Below are 27,480 nucleotides of genomic sequence, written 5' to 3' on the forward strand. Positions count from 1 at the left end.
TAAACACTGAACGTGCAGCCTCCAACAAATAGGTGGCGCTGCAGCACAAAGCCGAGGGGTCTGAACGCGCAGCCTCCGGGTCTGCAGACATGGCGTCCCACAGCAGCGACGAGTGGAAAACAATATGCGATAAATTCAACAACGCCCAAACCCTCACTGATGTCGAATCTAGAAATGACCCAGAAAACGACCCATTTCGGTCCAAGTACAAAGCCAGGGACCTCCTAAGAGAGATACAATGCTCGCTGAAGAGCTTTGAGGCCGGCGAGGGAGAGGAAGACAGCGGGGCGGAAGGCGGCGACCAGCGGCCGAGCGAGCAGCCTGTGGACGGCCTGTTGGAGGATTTGTTCGAGCGGGGCCTCGACGGGGACTCGCCGGCCGGCCTGGCAACTGCAAGGCTCGCCGCGGTGGAGTATTACCTGGGCGTGAACCATGTTGACACAGAGGAGCTGGCAGCAGGACAAGAACATCTAATGAACTGCATGAAACTACTGGAGAGATGCCGAGTGACCACCGACAATGTGTCGTTATGCATCCATTTCCGGGTCAGTCATTGATTTATTGTATGCCAATGTATTTAGAGGTGCTATATGTAGTAATGTGGCCAGAAATGGTACTGCAATCACGGTCAAAATTCTGTAGTGCCCTCCCACTCTCCATGACTGAGGTTGCCAGATACGCAGCCTACCGGTAATCCGAATCCTACTCACATCAACTTCAAGGCAATCGACGAGTCCTACACTGTAGGTTTATCTTGCTTATGCTCCTTGCAAGATGGTTTACTAAGTACTTATTAGGGGTGTGGGAAAAAATCGATTCAAATTCAAATCGCGATTCTAACCTTGTACGATTCAGTATCGATTCTCATTTTTCAAAAATCTATTATTTTATTTTTAAATTTTAATTTTTTAATTTTTTATTAATCAATCCAACAAAATAATACAAAGCAACTCCATAACAATGCAATCCAATTCCAAAACCAAACCCGACACAGCAACACTCAGAACTGCAATAAACAGAGCAATTGAGAGGAGACACAAACACGACACAGAACGATCCAAAAGTAGTGAAACAGAAATGCATATTATCAACAACAGTATCAATATTAGTAACAATTTCAACATAGCATTGACATTATCATTAGACATTTATAATAAAATTAAAAAAAAGAGTAATAGTGTTACAGTGGCTTACACTTGAATCCCATCTCATACACTTGACAACACACTGTGTCCAATATTTTCACAAAGATAAAATAAGTCATATTTTTGGTTCATTTAATAGTTCAAACGAATTTACATTATTGCAATCAGTTGATAAAACATTGTCCTTTACAATTATAAAAGCTTTTTACAAAAATCTACTACTCTGCTTGCATGTCAGCAGACTGGGGTAGATCCTGCTGAAATCCTATGTATTGAATGAATAGAGAATCCTTTTGAATCGGGAAAAAAAATCGTTTTTGAATCGAATCGTGACCCCAAGAATCGATATTGAATCGAATCGTGGGACACCCAAAGATTCGCAGCCCTAGTAATTATGCCACATTTTACTAATGTCGATTAGCCAAATGTATTTGTAAAGTTACGCAGCAATATTTTAGTCGGGACAGCTTGTTGGCATTAAAGTTAAAAGTTAAAGTACCAATGATTGTCACACACACACTAGGTGTGGTCAAATTTGTCCTCTGCATTTGACCCATCCCCTTGTTCACCCCCTGGGAGGTGAGGGGAGCAGTGGGCATCAGCGGTGCCGCGCCCGGGAATCATTTTTGGTGATTTAACCCCCAATTCCAACCCTTGATGCTGAGTGCTAAGCAGGGAGGTAATGGGTACCATTTTTATAGTGTTTGGTATGACTCGGGCGGGGTTTGAACTCACAACCTACCGATCTCAGGGCAGACACTCTAACCACTAGGCCACTGAGTAGTACTAAAATGTCTAGTTTGACCGCACGGACCACCATTGAATAATTTTATATCCTGTCGCTGTCCGGCTTGGCTGCGTGGGGGCGGTGGTCCCTGGTTCCCTGGGCACCACACCTACTGTTTGTGGGTTGGGCTCTCGGGGAGGCTGGGGCCGTACTCTGGCTCCCGCACACACTGGGAGTCAAATGTATTGTACATGCAGATTCATATATACTCACTTGCATACATACACACATACATAGGTACCTACGCTCCCACATACAAATACAAATACAGTACATATTTACACACTCAAAGTTCGTACATCCACACGCACACTCATTATACAAACATACTATATACACATACTGTACATATACATTCACTGTACAAACATACATATACACATACTGTACATATACACTCACTGTACAAACACACACATACACATACTTTACATATACATTCACTGTACAAACACATATACTGTATACACATACTGTACATATACATTCACTGTACAAACACACACATATACATACTATACATATACATTCACTGTACAAAGACACATATACACATACTGTACATATACATTCACTGGAAAAGCACACATATACACATACTGTACATATACAAGTACATATGCACACATACACTCATGCACATAATCACGTTTCATCAAACATATATTAACGTTGTTGCCCTAGGGTAAACTGGGTATAACACATGGCACACTGACAAAGCTTAACCTATTGTTACTATAACAATCTACAAGGTTAATGTAGGTTGCTTCTCTCTCCTCCCCTCCATTTTTCTGCATTCTTTCGTATCTCAAGTTATCATTACGTATATGTATTGTTGCATTTGAACAATTGTATTGTTGATAATAAAGGTAAAGTATTGGTATTGTTTATTATCAATAGCGCTATTTCTATTGGTATTCATATTGCTTCATTTTTAATGTAATAATGCTCATTGTCATTTCTGTATTATTTTAAAATTTTTTCACTAACTGTTTATTTGCTATTACTTTTACCATCATATTTGTACATGTCGTATTTGCTGATGTTGCTCTGTTGTTGTTGTTGTTGTTGTTGTTGTGTTTGCTGTTGTTGTTTTTGTCTCTCTGTCTAATCCCCCTCTTGTCCCCACAATTCCCCCCTCTGTCTTCCTTTTTTTTCTCTTTCTATCCCCTCCTGCTCCGGCCCGGCTGCACCAAATGATAATATAAATACATTTAATAAAGTCAAATACAAATAAGGTAACAAGAGAAGTATCCTACACTTCTCTTTTGTAAAGTAAATCTGAGCAGCCGATATGGGCATCTACATCTACTATATGATTTGCCTGAGAAGCTTGGCAGGACATTACAAAAAAAAGAAGAAAAAAAAAAAAGAATAATTGTATATAATATTATATACAGGGTGTACCCCGCCTTCCGCCCGAATGCAGCTGAGATAGGCTCCAGCACCCCCCGCGACCCCAAAAGGGACAAGCGGTAGAAAATGGATGGATGGATGGATATATTATATATCGCATAGGCCTACTTTGATGGCAAGCCAAGGCCAACAGTAAAATTTCGTTTAGCATAACTTTGTGTTGCATCCAACCTGACGCACTGCATTCTCTTCCATTTACGCACATCAAAAGAGCATCAAACACAAATACAACTAGACGGAGTAGACATTGAAAGGGTAAAATAAACTAGATTTTTGGGTTTAATAATAGATGATACAATTAACTGGAAAGCTCATATAAAATATGCAACATAAGGTGGCAAGAACATTTCAATAATGAACAAAGCAAAATATGTTTTGGACCAAAAATCACTCCATATTCTCTACTGCTCGCTAGTGTTACCATATCCAGGTTATTGTGCAGAAATATGGGGAAATAACTACTGCGTGTTGGACTTAGGTTCTTGAAGGCAAGAAAGAGCAGTACATGTGCATATATTCCAAATAAAGTTGAAGCAAGCTTGCAGCCTTGCTTTACACCACTGTTGTACTTGATTGGCTCAGACAGATCTCCATCAATTATCAATCTTGCATGTACATTTGTGTATAATTTATTCATCACACGGCTGAGTTTGGCAGGACAGCCAAGCTTTTGTGGGATGGTAAAAAGGATCTCGCGATTTACACAATCAAAAGCCTTGGTGAAGTCAAAGGCGCTGAGTAAAAATGCCGTCGACAGTGCCTCTGTTTTTCCAGTACACTGATTGGGATTCAGGTAAAACTGACAAAGCCAGATGTTGAAGTCGCTGTAGAACAGGGGTGGGCAATTAATTTTTACCGGGGGCCGCATGAGCAACCCGAGCACTGCTGGAGGGCCACATCGACAATATTTCAATTAAATTTTACTCAATATTATTTTTGATATATACCGTAAGATAAATAATAATAATAATAATAATAATTAATAATAATAGTAATACTTCAACATAGTGTGTGTAACAGCATTCCATGACTAATATAAATAAATTAACATTAATAATAAATGACAGTAAAATAAGCACACGTATGACTGAGGAGTCATAGTGTAACTTTGTGTGGTGTTTGAGTTGTCCGACTTTTTGTGTGGCCATAAACGCACCAGTGGTTTAGTGGTATGCGTGTTGGTGACAGATGACAAGTTGGTTTTGGCCTGGTTTGTACGGCAGAAAATGACTAGTTTTTCGAGATAGGAGTGTTTTACTCATGTTTTTGGTGTGGTTATGTCCGAATATAAACAGTTCTGCTCAATAAAGTGATCTATATGATTCCTGTCCTCGAAGCATCTCGATAGACGTTACAATAATTGAACGGTGTTGACGAACACCGTTAGGGCCGCTTGTTGTCACTGTCACTCAAAGTTGCATTGCAAAATTACATAGAATAAATATGTTTATTTTGTTTAGAATTCAGATGGGATTTGATTTGGTGCGCGGCATATATTTGCTGTGCGCAGAGGACGCTTGAGCAGTGCGCAATTGCGCAGGCGCGCACCTTAGAGGGAACGTTGCTTGGCAGTCCATGTCTTGTTGAAAACATGCCATTCGTCATCAACTTTTCTCTTTTTAGCGTCTCGGGTGTAAACTGTGTATCACTTGTCGCTGCATGTGCACCTTCCCTCGCAGGTTACACACGGACATACGCCCATAAATAATACTTTTCAAAATAAAAGCAGCACAGTTGTATTGTGCGCACGACATAGATGTTTTTTCAACTTTATTTTGTAATTTGTGATTGCAGCTGTTCACATTCACTGTCCACACGGAAGTAATACAAATAACGATTTTCAAAACAAAAGCAGCACCGTTGTATTGCACACTCGACATAAATACTTTTTAAAATTTATTTTGTAATTTATAATTGGCCTCACGCGGGCCGGACAGGGACGCACAAAGGGCCGGATGCGGCCCGCGGGCCGCAAAATGCCCAGGTCTGCTGTAGAAGGATATCTGCAAACGTTTTTCCAACAGCGCTGTGCGGCGAGATCCCCCGGTAGTTTCTACTTTGACTTTACACAAAAACCACAGTTATTTAACATATTGTCCAAATGCCAACAATAGTTTTGACAGTATGACATCAGGTCATCTTTTGATCATGTGTTTATTGTGGTTGTAGAACCAGTTGGGCATCCTTTGGGCAGGCCGGGATGAGACCGAGAAGGCACAGGAATTCTTGGAAACAGCCGAATCCATCTATCTGCGCTATATGAAGGAGGTACGGTTGAATGAGGAGAAAGAACGTGGGTCCATCTTGACTATAATTAAGATGAACATTTTGATCCCAGGATGGAAGTCCTCCTACTGATCTGAAGGAATATTTTACAAACAATGAGAAGATGCTGACACACCAGGAACGAAGCAAAAAGTAATTTCTTGTGATTTGTGGAAAAAAACTGGATGTCATTTTCCTCTTTACCTGGTTTGTTGTCTTCTTTTACCAGGTTTGAGCTAGCCTACACCCACACTATGTATTACCTCGCTCAGGTCTATAAAAACCTTGGTGAGTCCAGTTTAGTTAGTTTTCTTCTCAGCATATTTCTTCCGCCACTTCGGTTTGTCTCATGCTATTTTTGTGGTGATACATGTCTTGCCAGGTCAAACTGAGCGCGCTGCCACCTACTGCCACAGTACCCTGCAAAGACAACTGCAATTAAATCAGTTCAGTCCAATGGAGTGGGCTCTAAACGCCGCAACGCTGTCACAATACTACATTACAAAGGTAAGACCTCTTCAGATTTAAATAAGTTTGTTTTGTCTAGAGCAGCGATGATTCAAATGATTAATTAGATTAGAAAAAACCTTCTACTCTGTGGCTTCAATTATTTGTTTGAGTGTAACTACAGTTTTTTCAATTGCTAACAAACGCTTACCCAAACTTAAGATACTTTTTTCTAAAGTTTTAACACAGACTCACACCTACAAAACACCATTGGCCAAATGGATATTTTTTTTCTCAAACACATTTTGTTAAATATATACTAATTCTTCATTTCAAAATAGAACACGTCTGCACATACTAACTTTACCAAAACACATGAAATCTGACTCAAAATTAAATTATTCTGTCATAGAATAACCATTGTTTTCACTTCACAAGGGACATTCAGTCAAAGTACACCAGGTTTCAAAATACTGGCTATTGTTGACATAATGACATTACAAAAACTGCATAGACTTTTATGTTTCAGTTTTACAGGTATCCACCATTTTTACAATGCATTTATTGGTTGAGAACTGTATGTCCACATGTAATGTTCACAGTCAAAATTCCAGTAAAAAGGCAATCAGTTGTTTTCTTTTAATGTTTACTACATGAGATACAGTAGAACTACTGTTTAAAATGTGATAAAACAGAAAAAGTTTTACAGTATTGCTTACAGTGAAAACATATCCATGAAATACACGAAAGCATTCCGAACAAAACAGCAAAAGCCCAGATAAAAGGAGGAGGAACTAAAAAAAAGCACACAATTGCTTTATCTAATCTCTTCTTCAGGGTTAGGCCACATGTTTTCATCATCATTGCATCTAATATTATCCAAGGTGATGCACCTGGGATTAAACTGCTTTGTATGTCGGGTCCATCCATCCATCCATCCATCCATTTTCTACCTCTTGTCCCTTTGACAAACATCAGCTGTGATGTCCCTGTAGATAGCATCCATGGCTTCAAGGAGGGACATCTGGTCATGTGGCTGATGGTCATAAACCGTCCACCTCTATGCAGAAAATGGGGTGAATAGGTTGGAAGACAGAGATGTACCAGTCTAGGGTGAACTTCAAACCATGTTGTTGTTGCTTGCGAATGATGGAAAGCCACATTATCCCAGGTGATTACAAAGGTCTTCATCTTTTCACGCTGCTGATCCTGCTCTGCAACCAGGCACTGGTGGAGATCATTGAGAAAGGCAAGGAAGAGCTCGGTATCGTAGGGTCCAATCTGACATCTGTTAAGGAGTAATCCTCCATTTGCAATTGCTGCACACATGGTAATGTTTGCTCCTCTCTTTCCTGGCACATAAACTGTGGCCCTTTTTCCAATTACTTTTTGTCCACGTCGGCGCTTTTTGGCCAGATTAAATCTTGCCTCATCTATGTTTATGAATTCATGAGGGGCCTGGTTGGCATCCAATTCCATAACTCTCTAAAACAAAGTTTATGTCAATCTCATTGCTGTATACCATGCTGTACTGTAAACTATTTCTGTGTTGGTTACTGACTTGCAAAGTGCAAAGCTTAAAAAACTGCACATCGAATTGAATATACAATACTGTATGTATTGTCGTCACAGCTGTCAAAAGTAACCGCGTCGAGCTGCTTCATCCGCGCTGTTTGGACAATGTCCGCCTAATGGTTGTGAGGCTGATACTATCGATATTGTCAAATATCTCATGGTCCTCCACAATTCTAATTTGAATTACATGCAGTTTTGTTTCATTATTTGCGACAACCATTTCTACAATGGCAAGCTCCTGATCATTATTGAGGAGCATTCCTCTTTTTCCAGAAGGAGTAAGATGTTGCATTCTACAGAGGGACAAAAATCAACATATTTCTTACTGTATGGCCCTATTGACATGTCAAGTGAGAGTAAAATGCAATACTTATCTGTTGGTTTGTTGAAAGATGCGGATAATGGAGGCAACCGTTGACTGCCTGATATTGAGCTCCACTTTCTCACCAGGCTTTTTAAGTTAAAGACCGTAGTTAAATACATGGTCATAGATAGTGGCATGAATTTCATCACGGACTACTGTTCTTGCAGCCCTTGGAAGGCCACCACCTCTACCCTGGCCTCTCCTTGGGCCTGCTCTTTTCCTGAGGCCCTTGCTCTTCCTTTTCGTCATCCTCATCCAGATAGTACAGTGTTTGTCTTTTTCTGTTTATCTGTTTCCAAAAACATCACTCCTCAACGTCCTCCTGACCGCTGCCACTGAGTCTAAGCCAGACTGGAATTAGCTGTGGTTGGCCCAATTTATCCAACATAAATCAGCTGTGTGTCAATTATTTAATTGTTTATAATCAGCTGAGATATATAGTTGCTGAACTGATATCTTTGCAGAAGCAGAGGTTTTCATACTGTATCTGAGATATGACATATTGTTTTTGCTAATGTGGAATGTTGTTTGTTAACATTTGTACAAAAACAATCCATAATTTTGTTGGGAGGTATAGCTTGTCAATGTAATCATTGTAGAAATGTTTTCACTGACTGCATATTGTGTAAAAAAAACACATTAAATGCATGTATGGTATGGCCACAAAACACTGATGCGGTGCTAATTTTGTTTAGAGTTTTGAAAATGTGACAACTGGTTGGACAAACGCTTGTTAGCGATTGGAAAAAACTGTAATAAAAATGTTTAGGTTCCGGACCTAAGAGATTCTGGAAAGCTTTGATTAATTCTTAAAAATAATTGATTGAACAATTATGCACTGGCCACAACATAATTACAATATATTGTGCAGTTGTACCTAATATCGTATTTACAACTACATTTTTTGTCAATAAGTGACAGTTTACTCAACTCATGTTGTGCAGTGCAAGCAAAGATGTTGGTTTTCAGTGTGAGTCACAAGGTTTGTGTGCGGTTACCTCCTTAGGGGTGCTACATGGAGGGCAGACACTGCCTCTCAGCAGCCACCGTTATATCAGCTTTGGCAGGAGACGCTCCCTCAGAGGCTGCTGCGCAGGAAAGTGAGTGCTCGATTTGTCCATTTTTGTCTATCAACTACCAGTTCCTCGTGTCTTGTTGAAGTATCCTGGTTTTCGCTGGCTAGGAGAAACAGCAGTTGTACAGTGCTTAATCTTCCCACATGGTTTCACTAAACAATGGCAGTGTATGTCTTAAATAGCTTTTACATGCCATGTAGTGTGTGCACCCTCTGCTGTCTGATTCTAGTATCAACCAGACCCAGTGCAGCTGCAGGGTAGCGCCTGGACAAGTCTCCACCTCACCGCAGGGCCATCACACTCACATTCACACACATTCACACACTAGGTTCAATTTAGTGTTGCCAATCAACCTTTCCTCAGGTGCATATTTTTGTAGGTGGGAGGAAGCCGGGGTACCCGTTGAGAACCCACACAGTCACGGGGAAATATGCAAACTCCCCACAGAATTACCCTGAACCTGGGAATCTGACCTAGGACTTTCTTATTGGAGGAGCACTAACCACTGCTCCTCCGTGCTGCACTGGACCCAGTGCCGTTGCAGTAAATGTGTTAATTTTACAAATACCGTATTTCCTTGAATTGGCGCAGGGAATATAGTATTCGCATGTCTAGAATTACTGCCGGGTCAAACTCGTTTCTCAAAATAATTAACGCATGCTTGGCCTTATCGCCGGTTTATTATTGAAGCCGGATCAAATTCGTTTCGCAAAATATTAATTTTATTATCGCATGTCTATAATTTTCACCGGGTCAAACTCGTTTCGCAAAATATTTAGCATATGTCTAGAACTTCCACCGGGTCAAATTCGTTACGTCACGAGTGACGCATCTGTCCTCATTTTCAAAATGGAGGAAGTTGCTTTCAGTAGTTTGCAATCGCACAAAGGAAAAAAGATAAAGAGCTATTCAGTAGGATTTAAGGTCCAAGCTATTGAATACCGGTACAGTATGCTAAAGAGAACAGTAAGCAGCTATGTTTTATTAATAAACCGTAGCTGCGTGTGTGAAATACTGTATAAGTCATTAAATGACTCCCGCCTCCTGGTGGTAGAGGGCGCTGCCGCGCTAGTGATCCTTCTTGCGACTTCCGGTACTGCAGAAGAAGTGAACACACGCAGCAAGAGATTTTTTTTTCTTCCTTCTAACACAAAACAGTTTTCTAAACTGGACTTTCAATGGAAGCAGGAGGTAATAATTAAAGGAAGATCTCCATCGAGACAGAGAGACTTTTAAAACGGAAAAAAGAAAATAATGAAGACTTCTATAAACAAGTTATCGATGCTTTTGGTCAGAAGGAGCTGCAAATGGACTCCATTTATAAGTACAGGTAAGACCATAATAACGTTTTTTTTAATTAAATGTGCTTTTCATGATGGTATGCTTACATCACACTCAAAGCGCACGCCTAAATTTTATGGATTCCTTTTGGTAAACGCCGGAGTGAGAAGAGGTTTTAAAATAATTACCGCATGCACGGCCATCCCGCCGGTTTCCGGTAAACGCAGGAGTGACAGGAGGTTTTAAATTAATTAACGCCCCTGCGGCTATTCAAGGAAATACGGTAATATCAATTAGATTGAGGGAAAAACTGCTGCATATGTTGGTATTGCTTGATATGGGTTGAATTCGGAAATGAAGAGTTGGGCAATATCGGATATCCCTAATGAAGACACATATTTCCCCTCTCTTCTTGCTCTTCCAGGTGAGATAGAGAGCGAGCGACGCGATCAGCTGCGACAAAAGAGAGCCGACATAGCAAGATGCTGGATCAAATACTGTCTCAACCTCCTTCAGGATGCTAAGAAAGTGCTCCAGGTGGCGTCCTCTTTCAACAACTCCAGGGACACGCCCTTCATGACAATGGTATCTGCAGTGTATATATTCATCTCTTTGTGTGGTGTGTGTCTTTTCCATGTGAGCAGGATAACATCGGGGAGCTGGACACGGATCTTCAGGAAGACCTGAAGAGGAAAAGGAGGCTTGAGGAGGAGGAGGAAGAGAAAATCAGGAAGAGCGCGCTTAGGTTTGGCTCTGAGGACACGTTTGACTCAATTGCCAGTCTGGAGGAGAAGGTCTGCATGATGCTCTCCTGTCATACTTTTCCACATTTCTTAGCATAACATGCTATTGATAATACTCTGCTGTTTCCATCTTGTTTCGATATGTGCTTCTGTGTATGTGTAAAAGCATATTCATTTCATCGTCCCGAACACTAGTAAAACTGCAGTATCAAGTCGGTGTCATCATACAGACCCATTTGGGATTTTCAGGTGAGCTGCTTGCTCCCGGTGGACTTCACAGAAGCCAGAAATGTATTTCTGGTGGGACAAAACTACGTCACACAGGTAATCTATGCTTATTGGTATTAGGTGTAATCGTAAAAGTCTGGTTAGGATCAAGTGAATCTTCATGCGGCTATTCAACAATTTAAATGATTGATTTATAGTGAAGCCTTCTGAGTCAGCACTTCTATTTTAAGACAAATACACTCTTGTTATTTTTGTAGCAACCGACTTCAATAATGTAACGCTGTATGATTGAGGTTTTTCTTACTTAAATGGGTCTTGTTATGTAAGAACAACTTATCTTACCTGTTGATACCTGTTTTTGTGTATTTATATGGTCCTCATAAGTCCCGTAAAATTTCAAATCAGACTGATTGATTGATTGATTGAGACTTTTATTAGTAGGTTGCACAGTGAAGTACATATTCCGTACAATTGACCACTAAATGGTAACACCCGAATAAGTTTTTCAACTTGTTTAAGTCGGGATCCACTTAAAATAGATTTATGATACAGATATATACTATTAGATATATACTATCATCATAATACAGTCATCACACAAGATAATCACATTGAATTATTTACATTATTTACAATCCGGGGTGTGGAGGGACGGGGGGTTAGGTTTGGTTGTTATCATCAGTCATCAACAATTGAGAACAGAGAAATGGATATTGGAACGGTGTAGGTCTGACTTGGTAGGATATGTACAGCAAGTAGTAGTTGTAGTAGTAGTAGTAGTAGTACTACTAGTAGTAGTAGTAGTGAGAGATATGATGTGGCATAGAATTAGATCGGAATCTGGGTTTAACGTGGTTAGTGGAGCTCCCCCTGGTGTTGTGGTTATGGCGGTCATTTACGTTAAGGAAGTAGTTTGACATGTACTTCGGTATCAGGGAGGTGTAGCGGATTTTATAGACGAGGCTCAGTGCAAGTTGTTTTACTCTGTCCTCCACCCTGAGCCAGCCCACTTTAGAGAAGTGGGTAGGAGTGAGGTGGGATCTGGGGTGGAGGTCTAGAAATAATCTGACTAGCTTGTTCTGGGATGTTTGGAGTTTAGATTTGAGGGTTTTGGAGATGCTAGGGTACCAGGAGGAAAGAACTACCACTACATGTTGTGTGGACCACAATGTAGAAACAAAATCATGAAAAGACCCCTTTAAAATAAAGTCCAGTTTCTCCATAATACACTGTGAAAATTAATAAGAATGAAATACATATATTATGAGATATGCATTTGTCCTTCTGTCAGGCTAAGGAGTACTTTCAGATGGACGGCTTTGTGACGGACCACATTGAGATCCTGCAGGATCACAGCGCTCTCTTCAGGGCTCTGGCCTTCTTTGAAGAAGACGTTGAGCGGCGCTGCAAGATGCACAAACGACGTGTTGACATGCTGGAGACCATCTGCATCGGTACTCTTTTAACTTGAGTTGTTGTTGCTTTTTGTGGCCCGTTTTATGTTGCCTAAATGTTCATGCCTCTCTATAGAGCTGAATGCCCAGTACTACCTCATGGTGCGCAGACAGCTAATGTTTGAGTTGGCTGAGATCTACAACGAAATGATGGACTTGAAACTGATGCTGGCCAACAGACAAGCTGATACACAGTCTTTGGACAACCACACCATAAAGAAATTCAACCACCTGTGCTCTGCGTCTGCTAAGTGAGTGTAAATTCAGCTCAGGCGCACCTTACTAAATATACATGCACCTTACTAAACATACATGCTGTTTGTTCAATTGCATACTACCCTCTACTCTGCAGGTACTACCAGATGTTTCTGGATTCTCTGTGCTCTCCAGATGGGAAGTTTCCCGAGCACCTAGAGGAGGAGGTGCTCAGACCAACCCTGATGGCCCGCTTCAGGCTGGCCCGGCTGCACGGCCGCCTGATCTGCTCTATTCCCCTTACACAGCTGGACAACATCAACAAGTCACTGGAAAACTACAAGTAGGGAAAACACTTCTTTGAATACACATGAGCCATCGAATAAGATTCAATACAAGAGCCTTTCTTGTTTTTACCAGATCTCCCAACATGTGCTTATTTTTCGTACTCTGCAAGAATTTTGATCCTTAAATACGCTCGTGTGCTTTACTGTTCTCCAGGTACACATTTTGTTGCATTACACCGGCTATAAGGGCTCACACCTCTCACTGCAAGCCTTTTTCTGTAGTGTGACGTGTGCTCCAAAAACTTTAATATCACAAAGTGTAAAGGCTGTGATTACGGTAGTTGGCTCGCAGATCGTTATTTTCTGTGTATACGACTTGTTTCGAGGGCTTACAACCCACCTTTGCAAACGCCTTGTGTTCAACACTGACAAGGAACTTTTTATACCAGGGGTGTCCAAAGTGCAGCCCATTCATTTAACATACTGGCTAAATGGTCTGGATTTACCAAAATACTCCCAAATATTGCCGTGTCTCGCGACATTCTCACTGACAATAAAAATATCTGTTATTTTGTGTGGATATGAAATATTGTAGCGTTTGGCCTGATGTTGAAAAGATGGCGAGCAGGTAGGTAGGTGGTCAGTCAACAATCACTTTGGACTTTTTTTGTATCCTTTTAGTTGTTTTTTACTGTACTTTTGGCCAGGGTTATTGTTGTTACTCCATTCTACATATTTATATTTCATGTACAATTTTAATACTTTAATTTCCACCTCTTTCATGTTTCATACATTGGCAGTTATTCGACAATTCCACTAAGCCAAACGAGACAAAAAAAGCCCTTCATTTTTCAAAGGGCATAAATACATTAGGATTCTTCTTTTTTACTTTTTGCTCTCAAATCTCTCATTCAACTTCAGCCCTAAATGAAAAAAACGTGTAAAGTTTAAAAAAATATATATTTTAACTCTTTGAATGCCTCTTTATTTAATGATACTACAGAAAAATATTAATTGTTTATGTTTTTGTTCAGGACTGAAGTCTGAGAAAATCGAGCAAAAAAAAAAAAAAGGAATCCATATTTTTTATGCCCTAAAAGCCCAACTTTCAGTTTTGGTTGATTTTGGCGGCACTAGTAGAAGAAGACCACATTTCCCATGAGGACGAGCACATATAGCGTCAAACTGACATGATGTCCGCTGTAATATTGGCACAGTTTACAAATATTTCATCTCTAATGGCTATACTGATGTTAAATAGCAGACACTATTTAGGAATTATCATGGATTGCGCTACACACATGACGCTACTACCAAGAAGGTATCAAGGCAGATGCAGGTCCGAAGCAAAGAAAGACCGGTGAGAGAGTTTTTTCGAAGGAAGTAGTGTGGAACTGCAAAGTATCAAACTTGTGGCTTTTTATTGATACCTCGCAAATTTCAGATATCTAACATTAGCATTATCATTTTGATTTGAGAAATTGACTTACTAGTTTAGTACAAACAGAGCCAATAGAGCATCGACCGAAAATCCTTCCTCATCTTTGAGCTCACGCCAGCGAGTTAAAGTTGATCCTGACTGTTATTCGGGCAGGCTTGTTTTTATTTTTTGTCTCCTCAGGCAAAACTTTTCGTTTCTTTGGTGGTTGTGAAGCTTTTGCCATGATAGCAGTAATTGCACGTAGGCGTTCTTCTTCTTCTTTTTGTTTTCTGGCGGCCCGCAGATGTTCCATCAACTTCCGTCTTTTTAACGAATGGAGAAAGGAGGAGTTACGTATGCCGTAGAGCAAGTCAGCACATTTGTAGTTTTCTTGTGTGGTAGGGTTCCTGCCACCCTCCTTAATGTTGCTAAGTGCCAGTAAAAGCGAGACAGACCGCTTCAAGCCATGACAGGCCATTTAACTAGTTGTAAATTGATGTATAATCCCAATGGTTATGAAAATATTTTATGAAAGTTGAAGTTACTTAGTGCTGCTTTAAAGGCCTACTGAAATGAGATTTTCTTATTTAAAAAGGGATAGCAGATCCATGCTATGTGTCATACTTGATCATTTTGCGATATTGCCATATTTTTGCTGAAAGGATTTAGTAGAGAACATCGACGATAAAGTTCGCAACTTTTGGTCGCTGATAAAAAAGCCTTGCCTGTACCGGAAGTAGCGTGACGTCACAGGTTGTGGAGCTCCTCACATCTGCACACTGTTTACAATCATGGCCACAAGCAGCGAGAGCGATTCAGACAGAGAAAGCGACGATTTCCCCATTTATTTGGGTGAGGATGAAAGATTCGTGGATGAGGAAAGTGAGAGTGAAAGACTAGAGGGCAGTGGAAGCGATTCAGATAGGGAAGATGCTGTGAGAGGCGGGTGGGACCTGATATTCAGCTGGGAATGACTAAAACAGTAAATAAACACAAGACATATATATACTCTATTAGCCACAACACAACCAGGCTTATATTTAATATGCCACAAATTAATCCCACATAAAAAACACCTCCCCCTCCTGTCCATATAACCCGCCAATACAAATCAAATACCCGCACAACACACTCAATCCCACAGCCCAAAGTACCGTTCACCTCCGCAAAGTTCATACAGCACATATATTTCCCCAAAGTTACGTACATGACATGCACAAAGCGGCACGCGCGTACGGGCAATCGATCAAATGTTTGGAAGCCGCAGATGCGTACTCACGGTAGCGCATATCCAACTCAAAGTCCTCCTGGTAAGAGTCTCTGTTGTCCCATCTCCACAAGCATGCGTATCCAACTAAAAGTCCTCCTGGTAAGAGTCTATGTTGTCCCAGTTCTCCACAGGCCAATGGTAAAGCTTGACTGTCATCGTTCGGGAATGTAAACAATGAAACACCGGCTACGACGTAGCCGCTACGTGTTTTTGTTGCTGCAGCCGGCCCCTAATACACCGCTTCCCACCTACAGATTTCTTCTTTGCTATCTCCATTGTTCATTGAACAAATTGCAAAAGATTCACCAACACAGATGTCCAGAATACTGTGGAATTTTGCGATGAAAACAGACGACTTAATAGCTGGCCACAATGGTGTCCCAAAATGTCCGCTACAATCCGTGACGTCACGCGCCAACCTCATCATCCCGAGATGTTTTCAGCAGGATGTTTCGCGGGAAATTTAAAATTGCACTTTACTAATCTAACCCGGCCGTATTGGCATGTGTTGCAATGTTAAGATTTCATCATTGATATATAAACTATCAGACTGTGTGGTCGGCAGTAGTGGGTTTCGGTAGGCCTTTAAAAACCGTAATAACTTTGATGTCCTGTTTGTTGTTGAAAATAATTAAAAAAGAAATGTCCCCAGAAGGTTCGAACAATTAAAACATCATCTTACAACCATCTCACTTAAAGTGCGCAGCACATCCCCTTCCGTTTGACTTCTTTTTTCCCCGCACTAATACAATAACCAGTCAGGACACATTCAGACTCTCAAACTGTCGGAAAATACAGCTCTAAAGCAGGAATAAACATCAGGTATTTTTGAAAGTGCACTTTTCTTTCCGACTAGTGTTAAAAAAAGGTCCAATCTCCGCTAGTGGAGTTTAAAAAAAAAATACATGTCCATTCAAATAAATACATTCACCTGCTGTTATGCACATTTTGTCCTCGTCGGAAAAACAACCTGTGCTCATTAATTATGTGCTATATTAGATGACATGTATGTTATCATTTTAATTTTCCTGAAGGAATCCATAAAGTACTATCTATCTAACTATTAAATTCTGCGCATAAGAACACATGTAATCCATCCTGAGAGTCTGAACAGCACATAACCTTACCCCAAACAATAACAAAGTTGTTGCTAAGTGTTGAGCTTGGACAAAAGTGCTTGAATGGAGCTCTATTTGATCCCAAACCCCAAATGTCAGCTGCTCTGTACTTGTGGATGTTTCTATAGTTTTCCCATCGCATGGAGTTAAATAGGATGGTGCATCATAATTTATTCTGCACTACAACGAGCTAATGCAACTAAATTTTGTTCTTATCTGTACTGTAAAGTTCAAATTTGAATGACAATAAAAGGAAGTCTAAGTCTAACTTCAGAATGTGTTTTTTCTGAAGACATAATTTGTCATGCAGCTCTTGTATTGGGTCTCATTAGATTGTGCAAGTAATTTGCCAGTGATTGAAATTATTGGTAACATAGAAGAGAGAACGCTTTGCATGCTGTCACGATCAACATGTTTTCTGTCGTCCAGATACGTTGTGCAGTACTGCGAAACCCACCCTGATGCCGGCACCACCATAGAGACGGAGCTGGAGTTGAGTAAGGAAATGGCCGGCTTGCTTCCTCTCAAAATCAACCGCATCAAAGCAAGGATGGCTGCTAATTAACAATTGAATTCCTGCAAACAATTTTATGAATTTGTCATCGCTCCCTGTTTTGTGCCATGTGTGCATGCTAGGTGCTGTACAATGTAAGGTCAAATACACACTACTACACATGTCCTGCTATACGACATTGCACACACCCTAATGAAATTTTAAATATAGCCTAATCTGATGCTTTGCACATCAACCTTCACAGACACAATATAATATAACATATAAACTTGATTCCTTGTGATGTTCTGTTAACAGTGATGTAAATGTCCTCTCCAATTCAGTGTTGGATAAAACGGAACTGCACTTTTGCATATAGATCCCAATCCCTATGTGAGAGAAGAACACAAATATCTTTCTCTTTTTTTGTGTATTTCGCAAACTATTCACATTGCCGTGGCTTGCATATTAATTAATTAAGTATTAGCGACATTGTTATTGCAAGAGCTAACGCCATTGGCGTCTTGATCACAGAGTGGTAACGTACTACTGCATCAGAGTTGCATCTGAGTTGGTAAATTTTTATGCTAAATTAGGGGTGTCCAAACTTTTTGGCTTGGGGGCCACATTGGGCTAAAAGAATCGGGCTGGGGTCCGAAAGCCGACTACATGTAGTGTGTGTGTGTGTATGTATATATGTATGTATATATATATATCGATGATGGAGTCTCCCGTCGATCCAACGGATGAGTAGACAAAAACAGCTATTTCCTTTTAGCGTGACTCCTCATGTGGGAGCGAAGCCCTATCCCTGGGACACACAGTCTTCCACAAATACTGCAGGGAATTTTGTCCAGTGTGGAGGTGAGAGGTCCACGTTTTCTGCGGTCTCTCTTGTCTTATAGATGGAGTCCGCCCTTGTCCGTTCGAAGCTCTGAGTGCCTCGGATGAACTGGTGCCTCCACCTTTCCCTTTGTGCAGCTGTATCCTCTCAGTTTGCTACATCGATGTTGCAGGCCCTGAGATTGGCCTTCAGGGTGTCCTTGAAGCGGAGAAGGGGTCTTACTAGGCCACGCTGTCCCTCCTTTAGCTGACCGTAGAGCAGCATCTTTGGTATCCGACTATCCGGCCTACGGAAAACATGACCTGCCCACCGGAGCTGGGCTTTGATGATCAGGCTTTGAATGCTGGGTAGACCACACTTCTGCAGGACCTCAAGGTTAGACACTTTGTCCTGCCACTTGATGTTGCATATTGAGCGCAGACACCTCTGGTGGAACCGTTCCAGCTGATTGATGTGACGATGGTACGTCGTCCAGGTTTCACAGCCGTAGAGCAGTGCACTCACCACTACTGCTCTGTAGAGAGCAGCTTTTGTGCAAAGCTTTATGCCGTGGTTCTGCCACAACCTGTTTGTCAGTCATCCAAATGATGAGCTGGCTTTGGAGATGCGCAGTGAGATCTCGTTGTCCAGAGATGGTGCTTCCAAGGTAGCAGAACTTCTCTACGGTCTTGAAGTCGTACTGTCAATGGTCACTAGTGGTGGAGGGAGCACAGCAGGTGATGGGGGCGGTTGAAACATGGCCACTGTCCTCCCCAGGCTTATAGTCAGACCAAAGCGTCTACAGGATACTGAAAAGCGGTTCACAATGTGCTGGATGTAATCTGAAGTTGTAGCTGTCTAAGCACAGTCATCAGCAAAGAGGAATTCCCGCAGTAGAGCCTCAAACACTTTGGTCCTTGCCTGGAGTCTCCGCAAGTTGAAAAGCTTGCCACTGAAGCGGAACTGGATGTAAACACTTGGGATGATGCTCGAAACTGGTTTTCCCGGTTGTTCGATAAGAAAAGAACCGACTCCTCGGACTCAAATCCCTTTTTAAGAACCGGTACCCGTTATCGAGACCCTATAGTAAAGAAAAAGAGTTGGTTCTTTATTCGAATCCCTGGGAAATAATCCTGTCCTGACAAGAAATGCCCCGTGGGACATCACAAGAAATGACGTCACGTAGCTCAGTGATTACGCGCAGATGGGGAAAGCAGGAAAAAAATGAACCGGAAAAAGCGCTCCAAGGCATGGCTTCATTTCACCAAAAAAAACGAGGAAGCGGCAATATGCAATTATTGCCAGGCTTCGCTCTCGTGTAAGGGGGGGAAGCACAACAAGCGTGTCGTGTCTTCGACACGTGTTGAAGCAGCGGCAGAGATGACGAAGAACACCCCTCTTCTTCTGCCAGCTGCCCCAGTCCCAGCTACAGTGGCGGTGACGCCGGTGAGTAACTAACGTTAACTGTTGCCGGTTAATTTCCATATCTGCTCACTTGTAGTAACATTACCTCTTATGTCAACCAGGACTGCAGTAATGTTAGCTAGACTAACGTTACCTAAGCATAGTCAGTGGCTAACGGTAACGTTAACGTGAGCCTTTTTGTATGTGTTTGATAACGTTAACGTTATGTTGTAGCCTACACCACGACAGAGTTTGTAAGTCTGTCTAATAAACTAGTGCTTTCTTTATTTCTTTAGTTTATTTGGAACATGAACACACTTACAGTATAATACATCACAGTTTCATATCATTTCACTTTACAGGAGAAAGAAGAAGTAAAGCTTATTTAATCCTACCCCTTTCCCACTTCATAGCGTTTACAAATATATACATCATTTACTGACCTTTTTATATTAAAATATCTGTGAATTAGTATATACAACAGTTTTGTAATATGTAATTAATTAATTCAGTCATTATTAATATACTGAAATGAAGAATATCTTATTTTCAATAAGTTTGAAAGTATTTGTCATAATTCTTCTTCTTTGTACTTTGTAAGCACTATTCATTTGAACAACCTCTTAAACTGGATCATATCAGTATAATGTTTAACTTCTTTACTTAATCCATTCCATCATTTAATTCCACATCATTTTAGCTGTTTGCAATTTTACCAAATCATCGAACTTTAATATTTTTGACTCAATAAATAAAGTGTTTGTATGTTCTCTATATCCAACATTATGTATCAGTCTAATTTTTTTTTTTTTGTAACACGGTTAACGAATGTAGCTCATATTTGTAGTTATTTCCCCACATTTCTGCACAATAACTCAGATATGGTCATACTATAGTAACGAGCAGTAGAGAATGTGAAGTGATTTGTTAAACCAAATATTGTGTTTTTTTCCATATACAACAACCTATCAGGACTCAATAAGAGAATCGATAAGGAATCGATTCGATAAGAGGATTTGATAATAGGCTCAAACTCGATAATTTCTTATCAAACATCATCCCTAGTAAACACCTATGTCACAGTCTGTGAAAGCATCCAGCAGCATTGCAGAGAACAAGATGGAGAAGAGGGTTGGCGCCAGAAAACATCCTTGCTTCACTCCATTCCTAACAGGAAATGGCTCAGATGCATCACCATTGTATTGGACCCTGGCTTGCATCCCGTCATGGAAGGACGCAATGAGTTATATCAGCTTCTCTGGGCAACCCAACTTGCCAAGAATCTGCCAGAGGCCCTCACGATTGACTGTCAAAGGCCTTGGTGAGGTCAACAAACACCATAAAGAGACCCTTGTTCTGCTCTCTGCACTTTTCTTGCAGTTGTCTGATGGAAAAGATCATATCACAGTTACCTCTGTATGCGTGGAAACCACATTGGGATTCAGGGACAACATTCTCAGCAACATGATTGATGAGTCGGTTGAGGATGATTCTCGCCAGGATCTTTCCTGCGATGCTCAGGAGGGCAATACCGCGATGGTTATCGCAGGATGCCCTGTCCCCTTTCCTCTTGTAGACATGCACTATTGATGCATCCTTGAAGTCTTGAGGGACATCACCCTTCCTCCAGATGACCTGGTACAGGGACGTTAGCTTCTCTACTCGTGCCATGCCTCCATTCATGTAGATGTCTGCGGGCAGCCCTTCGCCTCCTGGTGCCTTTCCAGAAGTGGTCTGTTGGAGTGCTTTCACTGTCTCAGCACTGGTGTGGTGTGGGGGGGGGGAGGGTCAGCCAGCTCAGCTTTCATTCGCAGCTGGGGAATTGTGGCAATTGCGTCTTCAGAAATTGAGGAATCTCTAAGAGCTCCTTGAAGTGCTCTGCCCAGCGTGCTAGGATGTCAATTTTGTCAGTGAGCAGGACTGCCCTGTCAGAGGAACGGACTGAAGCTGAACCAGTGGTTTTGGGCCCATAAACAGCAAGCAGGTCTGCATGGAAAGACCCAAAGTCCATGGTGTCAGCAGCAAGCTGAATATCTTCTGCAATTTTATCCCACCAGTTGTTCTCCATCTGCCGAGTCCTACGCTGCAGCTTTTGCTTGTTTGTTGGTATCGCTGCTGCTTCTGGCTGCAAGCCTTATCATCAATATGTTGTTTGTGGGCTTCATGGAGCCTGTTGATGAGGATGTTGATCTCTGGGTCATTCTCGTCAAACCAGTCAGGTGCCATTAACAGGATACCTGCATGTCTTACCAGCACAAACATGGTTTTATGTGTCGAGCGGTCCTGCAGTCCTTTCGCCACCCTCTCGCCTTCAGAGGGTCATTGCCAAACAGGTGCAGATACTGCCACATGTAGGGCGGCCCAAGAAGGTGCAGCTTTCTTGTTCGGAGTGTGCATCTCCTAGCCTTTTCCTAAAGAAGCATAGCCTACAAGGCAGCAGGAGGATTTGCTATAGCCTGTTCCTGAAGAGGACTGACCTGCCAGGCCACAGGTGGTTTGGAATCAGAGTTTCCCTCTCCTATCCGATGTGTTGGCTAGACTCGGTATCACCGGACGTACCATACAGGCATGCAGGAGGCCCAGGTCTGTCAGTAGGGGCATTTCCTTATCCAAAGGGCCCTTGCTGAGGTAAGGTTCTGCCTCTCTGTAGCCTGGGGTTGCAGTTTAACGTCTTACCCAGGAATATATATATATATATATATATATATATATATATATATATATATATATATATATATATATATACTCACACACACAATGTAGATAATATATGTAATGTAAAACATCAAAATTAAATTTGATATCGAAATCACCACATAACTTCAGTTTTTTAAAATGTATTTCAACCCAGTATGCTGTCTTATTCAGAGTGCCTGTGTGCTCAAGTTGACAGAGCTGTTTTTAAACGTAATCAGCAAGTCTGCATATCAATTTCATACCAAATTGAAGAGGAGAGTTATCCAAACATGTAAGAATACAGTACAATCTGCGATAAAGCCATGTTTTTGGGAGTAATTGCTAATACGCTGTCCAATTGATGCAGGCGAGTGCGCACACGCACACAAATACAACGCTTTTTTTTGCCACACAGCTAAGCATTGATTGTGACGTAACAAAAATTATTTGTACAAAAAAATTTCGGTTTTATATTATTAGGAAATGATCAGACATACAGCTATAGCTAACTGACTGAACAACAACACATAACTGTTAACCCCCCCACAACAGACCCTGACGACACTTCAATATGAAGTGTAAAGGATAAAACATTAAATATTAAGAGTATGTTAAAATTTAACTCGTATCTTGTTTACTTCCGTGCCGACCTCCTTTGTAGTCAATCAGAAATATCAAGCAGCTAAAATGAGCCAAACATTTATAAGTGTGGAGAGTGTGTTTTGCATTTTCCCATCGTGCATTGTAGTGGATTTAAAGGGGTTTAATTTAAAATTATGTATTGTGGTTGGATGATTTTCAGTGAGCAGGTTGTGATATGCGTGAGCATGTTTGTTCAGATTTTGTGTTGGTTGCAGTTCATTTGAGCCATGAGCAGTAAGTGTTGTATGGATGGGCTCATATAATTAATTCTGTGCTCACTTACCGCAATTATAAAAATAGACCACAAGATGGCGGAAAATTCGCAACCAGTAGGCTGACAGATATTTAAAGTTCAGCTGGAAACACCCTGCTGGCCAGACTCCGTATTAAACTTGTGATGTCTCGCGTGCCAGACTGAAGTCGCAGGCCGTAATTTGGACACCACTGTGCCAGATTATAAATCATGCCTCTCACTTGTATAGTTGAAGGTTGTGGCCATAAGCCGAAAAGTTGGTCAATTTTGCAATTCAATTTATACTTAGAGACCTCGCTAGATAGATGCGACAAGATGCTCATTTGGTCCTACTTTTTTTTCTTTTAACCTACATTAGGATTGTGATTAATCTAAACTGGGAACACAAGTCTTGAATGGAAAATATTTCAAATCCCCATTACCTGCATTGTTAGCATTTATTTACAATTGAGAATGCTTAAAGAGAAAGACATGTGTGTTCTTGTCTCACGTAAGGATTGTGAATGATGTGTAAAATTCCCCAAAAAGTGCAGATCCCCTTTAAGCGATGTAATGTCTGAAACATCTCAGTGAGATGTCATTTAAGAAAAGGCCTTCCTACATTTTGCCTCTCTGAACGTGTTCATGTGATGATGTCGAGATAATGTTTGTGTAGATACTGTATGTGCAATAATTAAATATTTCTTCAAAGAGCACGTGATGTTGGGTGTCTTTTTCATGTTGCATAAATTTAAATTGTGCTTCATGGAATTTATTTATACCACTACTCAAAAGCAGTGGCGGGCCGTGCGTTTCCCACCTAGGTCTTCAGTGATCTCCAACTTCAATAATTACCTCTCTAAATACCATAATTGATGTCACCACATGATCATTGCTGGATAAATACTATACAGGAACACATTTACACCCTACTGACTGCGTGGGTTCCCTCCGGGTACTCCGGCTTCCTCCCACCTCCAAAGACGTGCACCTGGGGATAGGTTGATTGGCAACACTAAATTGGCCCTAGTGTGTGAATGTGAGTTTGAATGTTGTCTGTCTATCTGTTTTGGCCCTGCAATGAAGTGGCGACTTGTCCAGGGTGTACTCCGCCTTCCGCCCGAATGCAGCTGAGATAGGCTCCAGCACCCCCCACGACCCCGAACGGTACAAGCGGTAGAAAATGGATGGATGGATGGATGGGCATTGAATCACATCAACAGTATGCATAACGGGTTATTTTTCTGATCAATTAAAACGCATCAGCAATTAAAACATATACCGTAAATTTCTCTGCTTGGCTCATGCAACTTCCGGTCAATAAAGTTTGATTCAAAGTACACACTTCTCAAAGATACTGTATATTAACTGCCCTGACCACACAATGGTGACAAATACACATGTAACAATGTTAATTAAATGACAAGCATGACACTTTAACAGAACAGCTACTGTCAACAACGTGTTATCTGATTGGCTATTGTAACTGTCTCTCAACTCTGTGTTCTCAAATTCATCCGCTAACGGTCCCGATGAGTATCCAATCACAGGATGCGTAAATGTCACGTTCACCGTGAAGCCAGCTAGAAGGCCTTACTGACAACAACTCGTGATCTGATTGGCTATCGCAACTGTCTATCAACTGTATGTCCTGTTCACTTAGGGTGCACGGACTCCCGCCTTGTTGATTCTGAAGGTGTCTGGCAGATTTGGTACAGCATGGCAACATAAACTAGCTGAATTCTGATTGGATACAAACTCAAACTAAAAACAACAGCGCTGGAAGGAGCATAATATGACATGAAGAGAATATGAATAATTTTAGATATTCAGGAAAAGTAAATTAAAAAATCATTTTATTTTTAATCATGATCATGATTTCTGGTTATGTTAGGCCAGCAGAGAAGGCCTTGCTGGCCCTGACGGCACACCACTGCTCAAAAGTCCCATGCTGAAATGTTTTTTTTAAATCTTCAGACTTATCAGATTTATGTTATCTCCAAAAAAAAAAGTTGTCAGCGGAAACGATTGCAAAAGAGTCTTGACGTTTGAACACGTCATATCTAACCACGAGGCCTTTTAACTTTGACCGAATTCACGCGGCTTCCTGTTTGATAGGGTTGTGATGCTCTAGTAGTGCATCACTTGGAGGATGTGGACACTTTCTGCATGCGGAATGGGTTTTTAAAGAACACAACATCATGTAAGAAGACTGCTTGAAACTGTCCTAGTGATGTTATGGCGCCTTGATGATAAAAGCAGCGAGCCCTCCCACAGTATGCAGGGGGAGGGCGGTCGTAACAACTGTATGGACAATCAGTCATGTTCTAACTTAGTACATTTCTTTGAAAAAGTCTTGCTTCCGGTAACTGCGTGTTCATGAGAACTTTATTTTGGGTCAATGCTTACCGTAGTCCTGTAAAAGCTGCTACATGAGTGTGTGTCATAAGAGATCAAACATGTCACTTCCTGAAGAAGATTGATGTTGCCACTTCCTGCAGCTTCGTACGGAAGTGTCAGCTGACACAAATGCCTTGTTCTGCCCTTTTTCAGTCAAAGAGGGGGAAACGAAAGAAGCAGGAGAGATGGCAATTCAGTTTTGCAATATGAATGAATTGAGAATAACTACAGTATGCTTATCCAGCCAGTCATACATTATAGATATATCTTTATATGATATGTACTGTCAAGTATGGCATGCTTTTAAATGTAACGAAGTAGATAAAGTTACCGTACAAAAGATAAAAACATATATATATATATATATATATATATATATATATATATATATATATATATATATATATATATATATATATATATATATATATATATATATATATATATATATATATATATATATATATATAGATGTCCGATAATGCCTTTTTTGCAGATATTCCGATATTGTCCAACTCTTAATTACCGTATCCGATATCAACCGATACCGATATATACAGTTGTGGAATTAACACATTATTATGCCTAATTTTGTTGTGATGCCCCACTTGATGCATTAAACAATGTAACAAGGTTTTCAAAAATAAGAGAACAACTTCAACTCAAGTTTTGGAAAAAAGTGCCAACATGGCACTGCCATATTTATTATTGAAGTCACAAAGTGCTTTTTTTTTTTTTAACATGCCTCAAAACAGCAGCTTGGAATTTGGGACATGCTCTCCCTGAGATAATCCTGATACCCACTGCAGCTATGGGAAATACTATACTTTGACTTTCACAAAGTGCATTATTTTCTATTTTTTTTAAACATGCCTCAAAACAACCGCTACAAAAACAGTGAAGGCACACAACTTCAGTCCAGAGTATACTAGAGTAATAAAGTAAACAATAACATAGTCCTCCTTTAGTGCAAGACTGCCTGGCATACTGTATAACAGGAAATTATAAACTGGGCTCAATCTGCCCTGCTCTAACGTATTTGAAGGAGTAACACAAATGTGCTGCAAGCGAGTGGTGAGTGCTTGAAGTGGCCTACCAGTCAGCCAGAGCTTCTGAAATGCTGCGTTGAGACAGGGCAGCTCCGCTCACTGCAAGCTGCTTTCGGTGTTTACTTTTCATCCATCTTCCGCTTGTATTCATCGTGTATCTCTTTATAATTCTTGAAGAGGTGGGAGATCAAATTGCTCGTATTAAAGGAAGACGTCTTGGTTCCTCCTCGCATAACCAACTTTTTGCAGTCATTGCTAATTGCCAGTTTTTTATCCGTCAGACACACTTTAAAATAATCCCAAACCATAGACATGGTGTCGTTAGTCAGTCACCGAGCGAGCTCGCTTGGTAGCCACGGCTACAGCACCGGCAACAACACACTCTTGTTGTTGTTATGCTACGCTCGCGGCGGTTTGATGAGGTCATCAAGCGTCGCCAGTAAACCTCTCATGCTGCAGTCGTCAACTCCTGTGTTGTGTGTGGGAGAGGGGAGAGGGGAGAGGGACTGCTGACTGGAAGACGCAACTGCTCTGTACTGCTCCCTACGTCTGTGTTTTACCGGCGGCGTTTTAAAAAGTCATAAATTTTACTTTTTGAAACCGATACCGAAATTTTCCGATATTACATTTTAAAGCATTTATCGGCCGATATTATCGGACATCTCTAAATATATATATATATATATGTGT

General features: G+C 41.0%; 1 protein-coding gene across 1 annotated transcript; it reads left to right on the forward strand.

Moving 5' to 3' along the window:
- Positions 1-56: 56 nt before the first annotated feature.
- On the forward strand, positions 57-24,055 carry kifbp (kinesin family binding protein). Its single transcript, XM_062025951.1, has 13 exons — positions 57-545; positions 5,518-5,616; positions 5,687-5,766; positions 5,843-5,901; positions 5,996-6,120; positions 9,006-9,099; positions 10,781-10,893; positions 11,001-11,150; positions 11,349-11,423; positions 12,619-12,781; positions 12,858-13,032; positions 13,134-13,319; positions 17,501-24,055. The coding sequence occupies exons 1-13, from the start codon at positions 90-92 to the stop codon at positions 17,634-17,636; spliced, it is 1,911 nt and encodes a 636-aa protein (XP_061881935.1). The 5' UTR covers positions 57-89; the 3' UTR covers positions 17,637-24,055.
- Positions 24,056-27,480: the final 3,425 nt, after the last annotated feature.

Source organism: Entelurus aequoreus, linkage group LG02 (genome assembly GCF_033978785.1).
Source record: "Entelurus aequoreus isolate RoL-2023_Sb linkage group LG02, RoL_Eaeq_v1.1, whole genome shotgun sequence".
NCBI classification, from domain to species: domain Eukaryota; kingdom Metazoa; phylum Chordata; class Actinopteri; order Syngnathiformes; family Syngnathidae; genus Entelurus; species Entelurus aequoreus.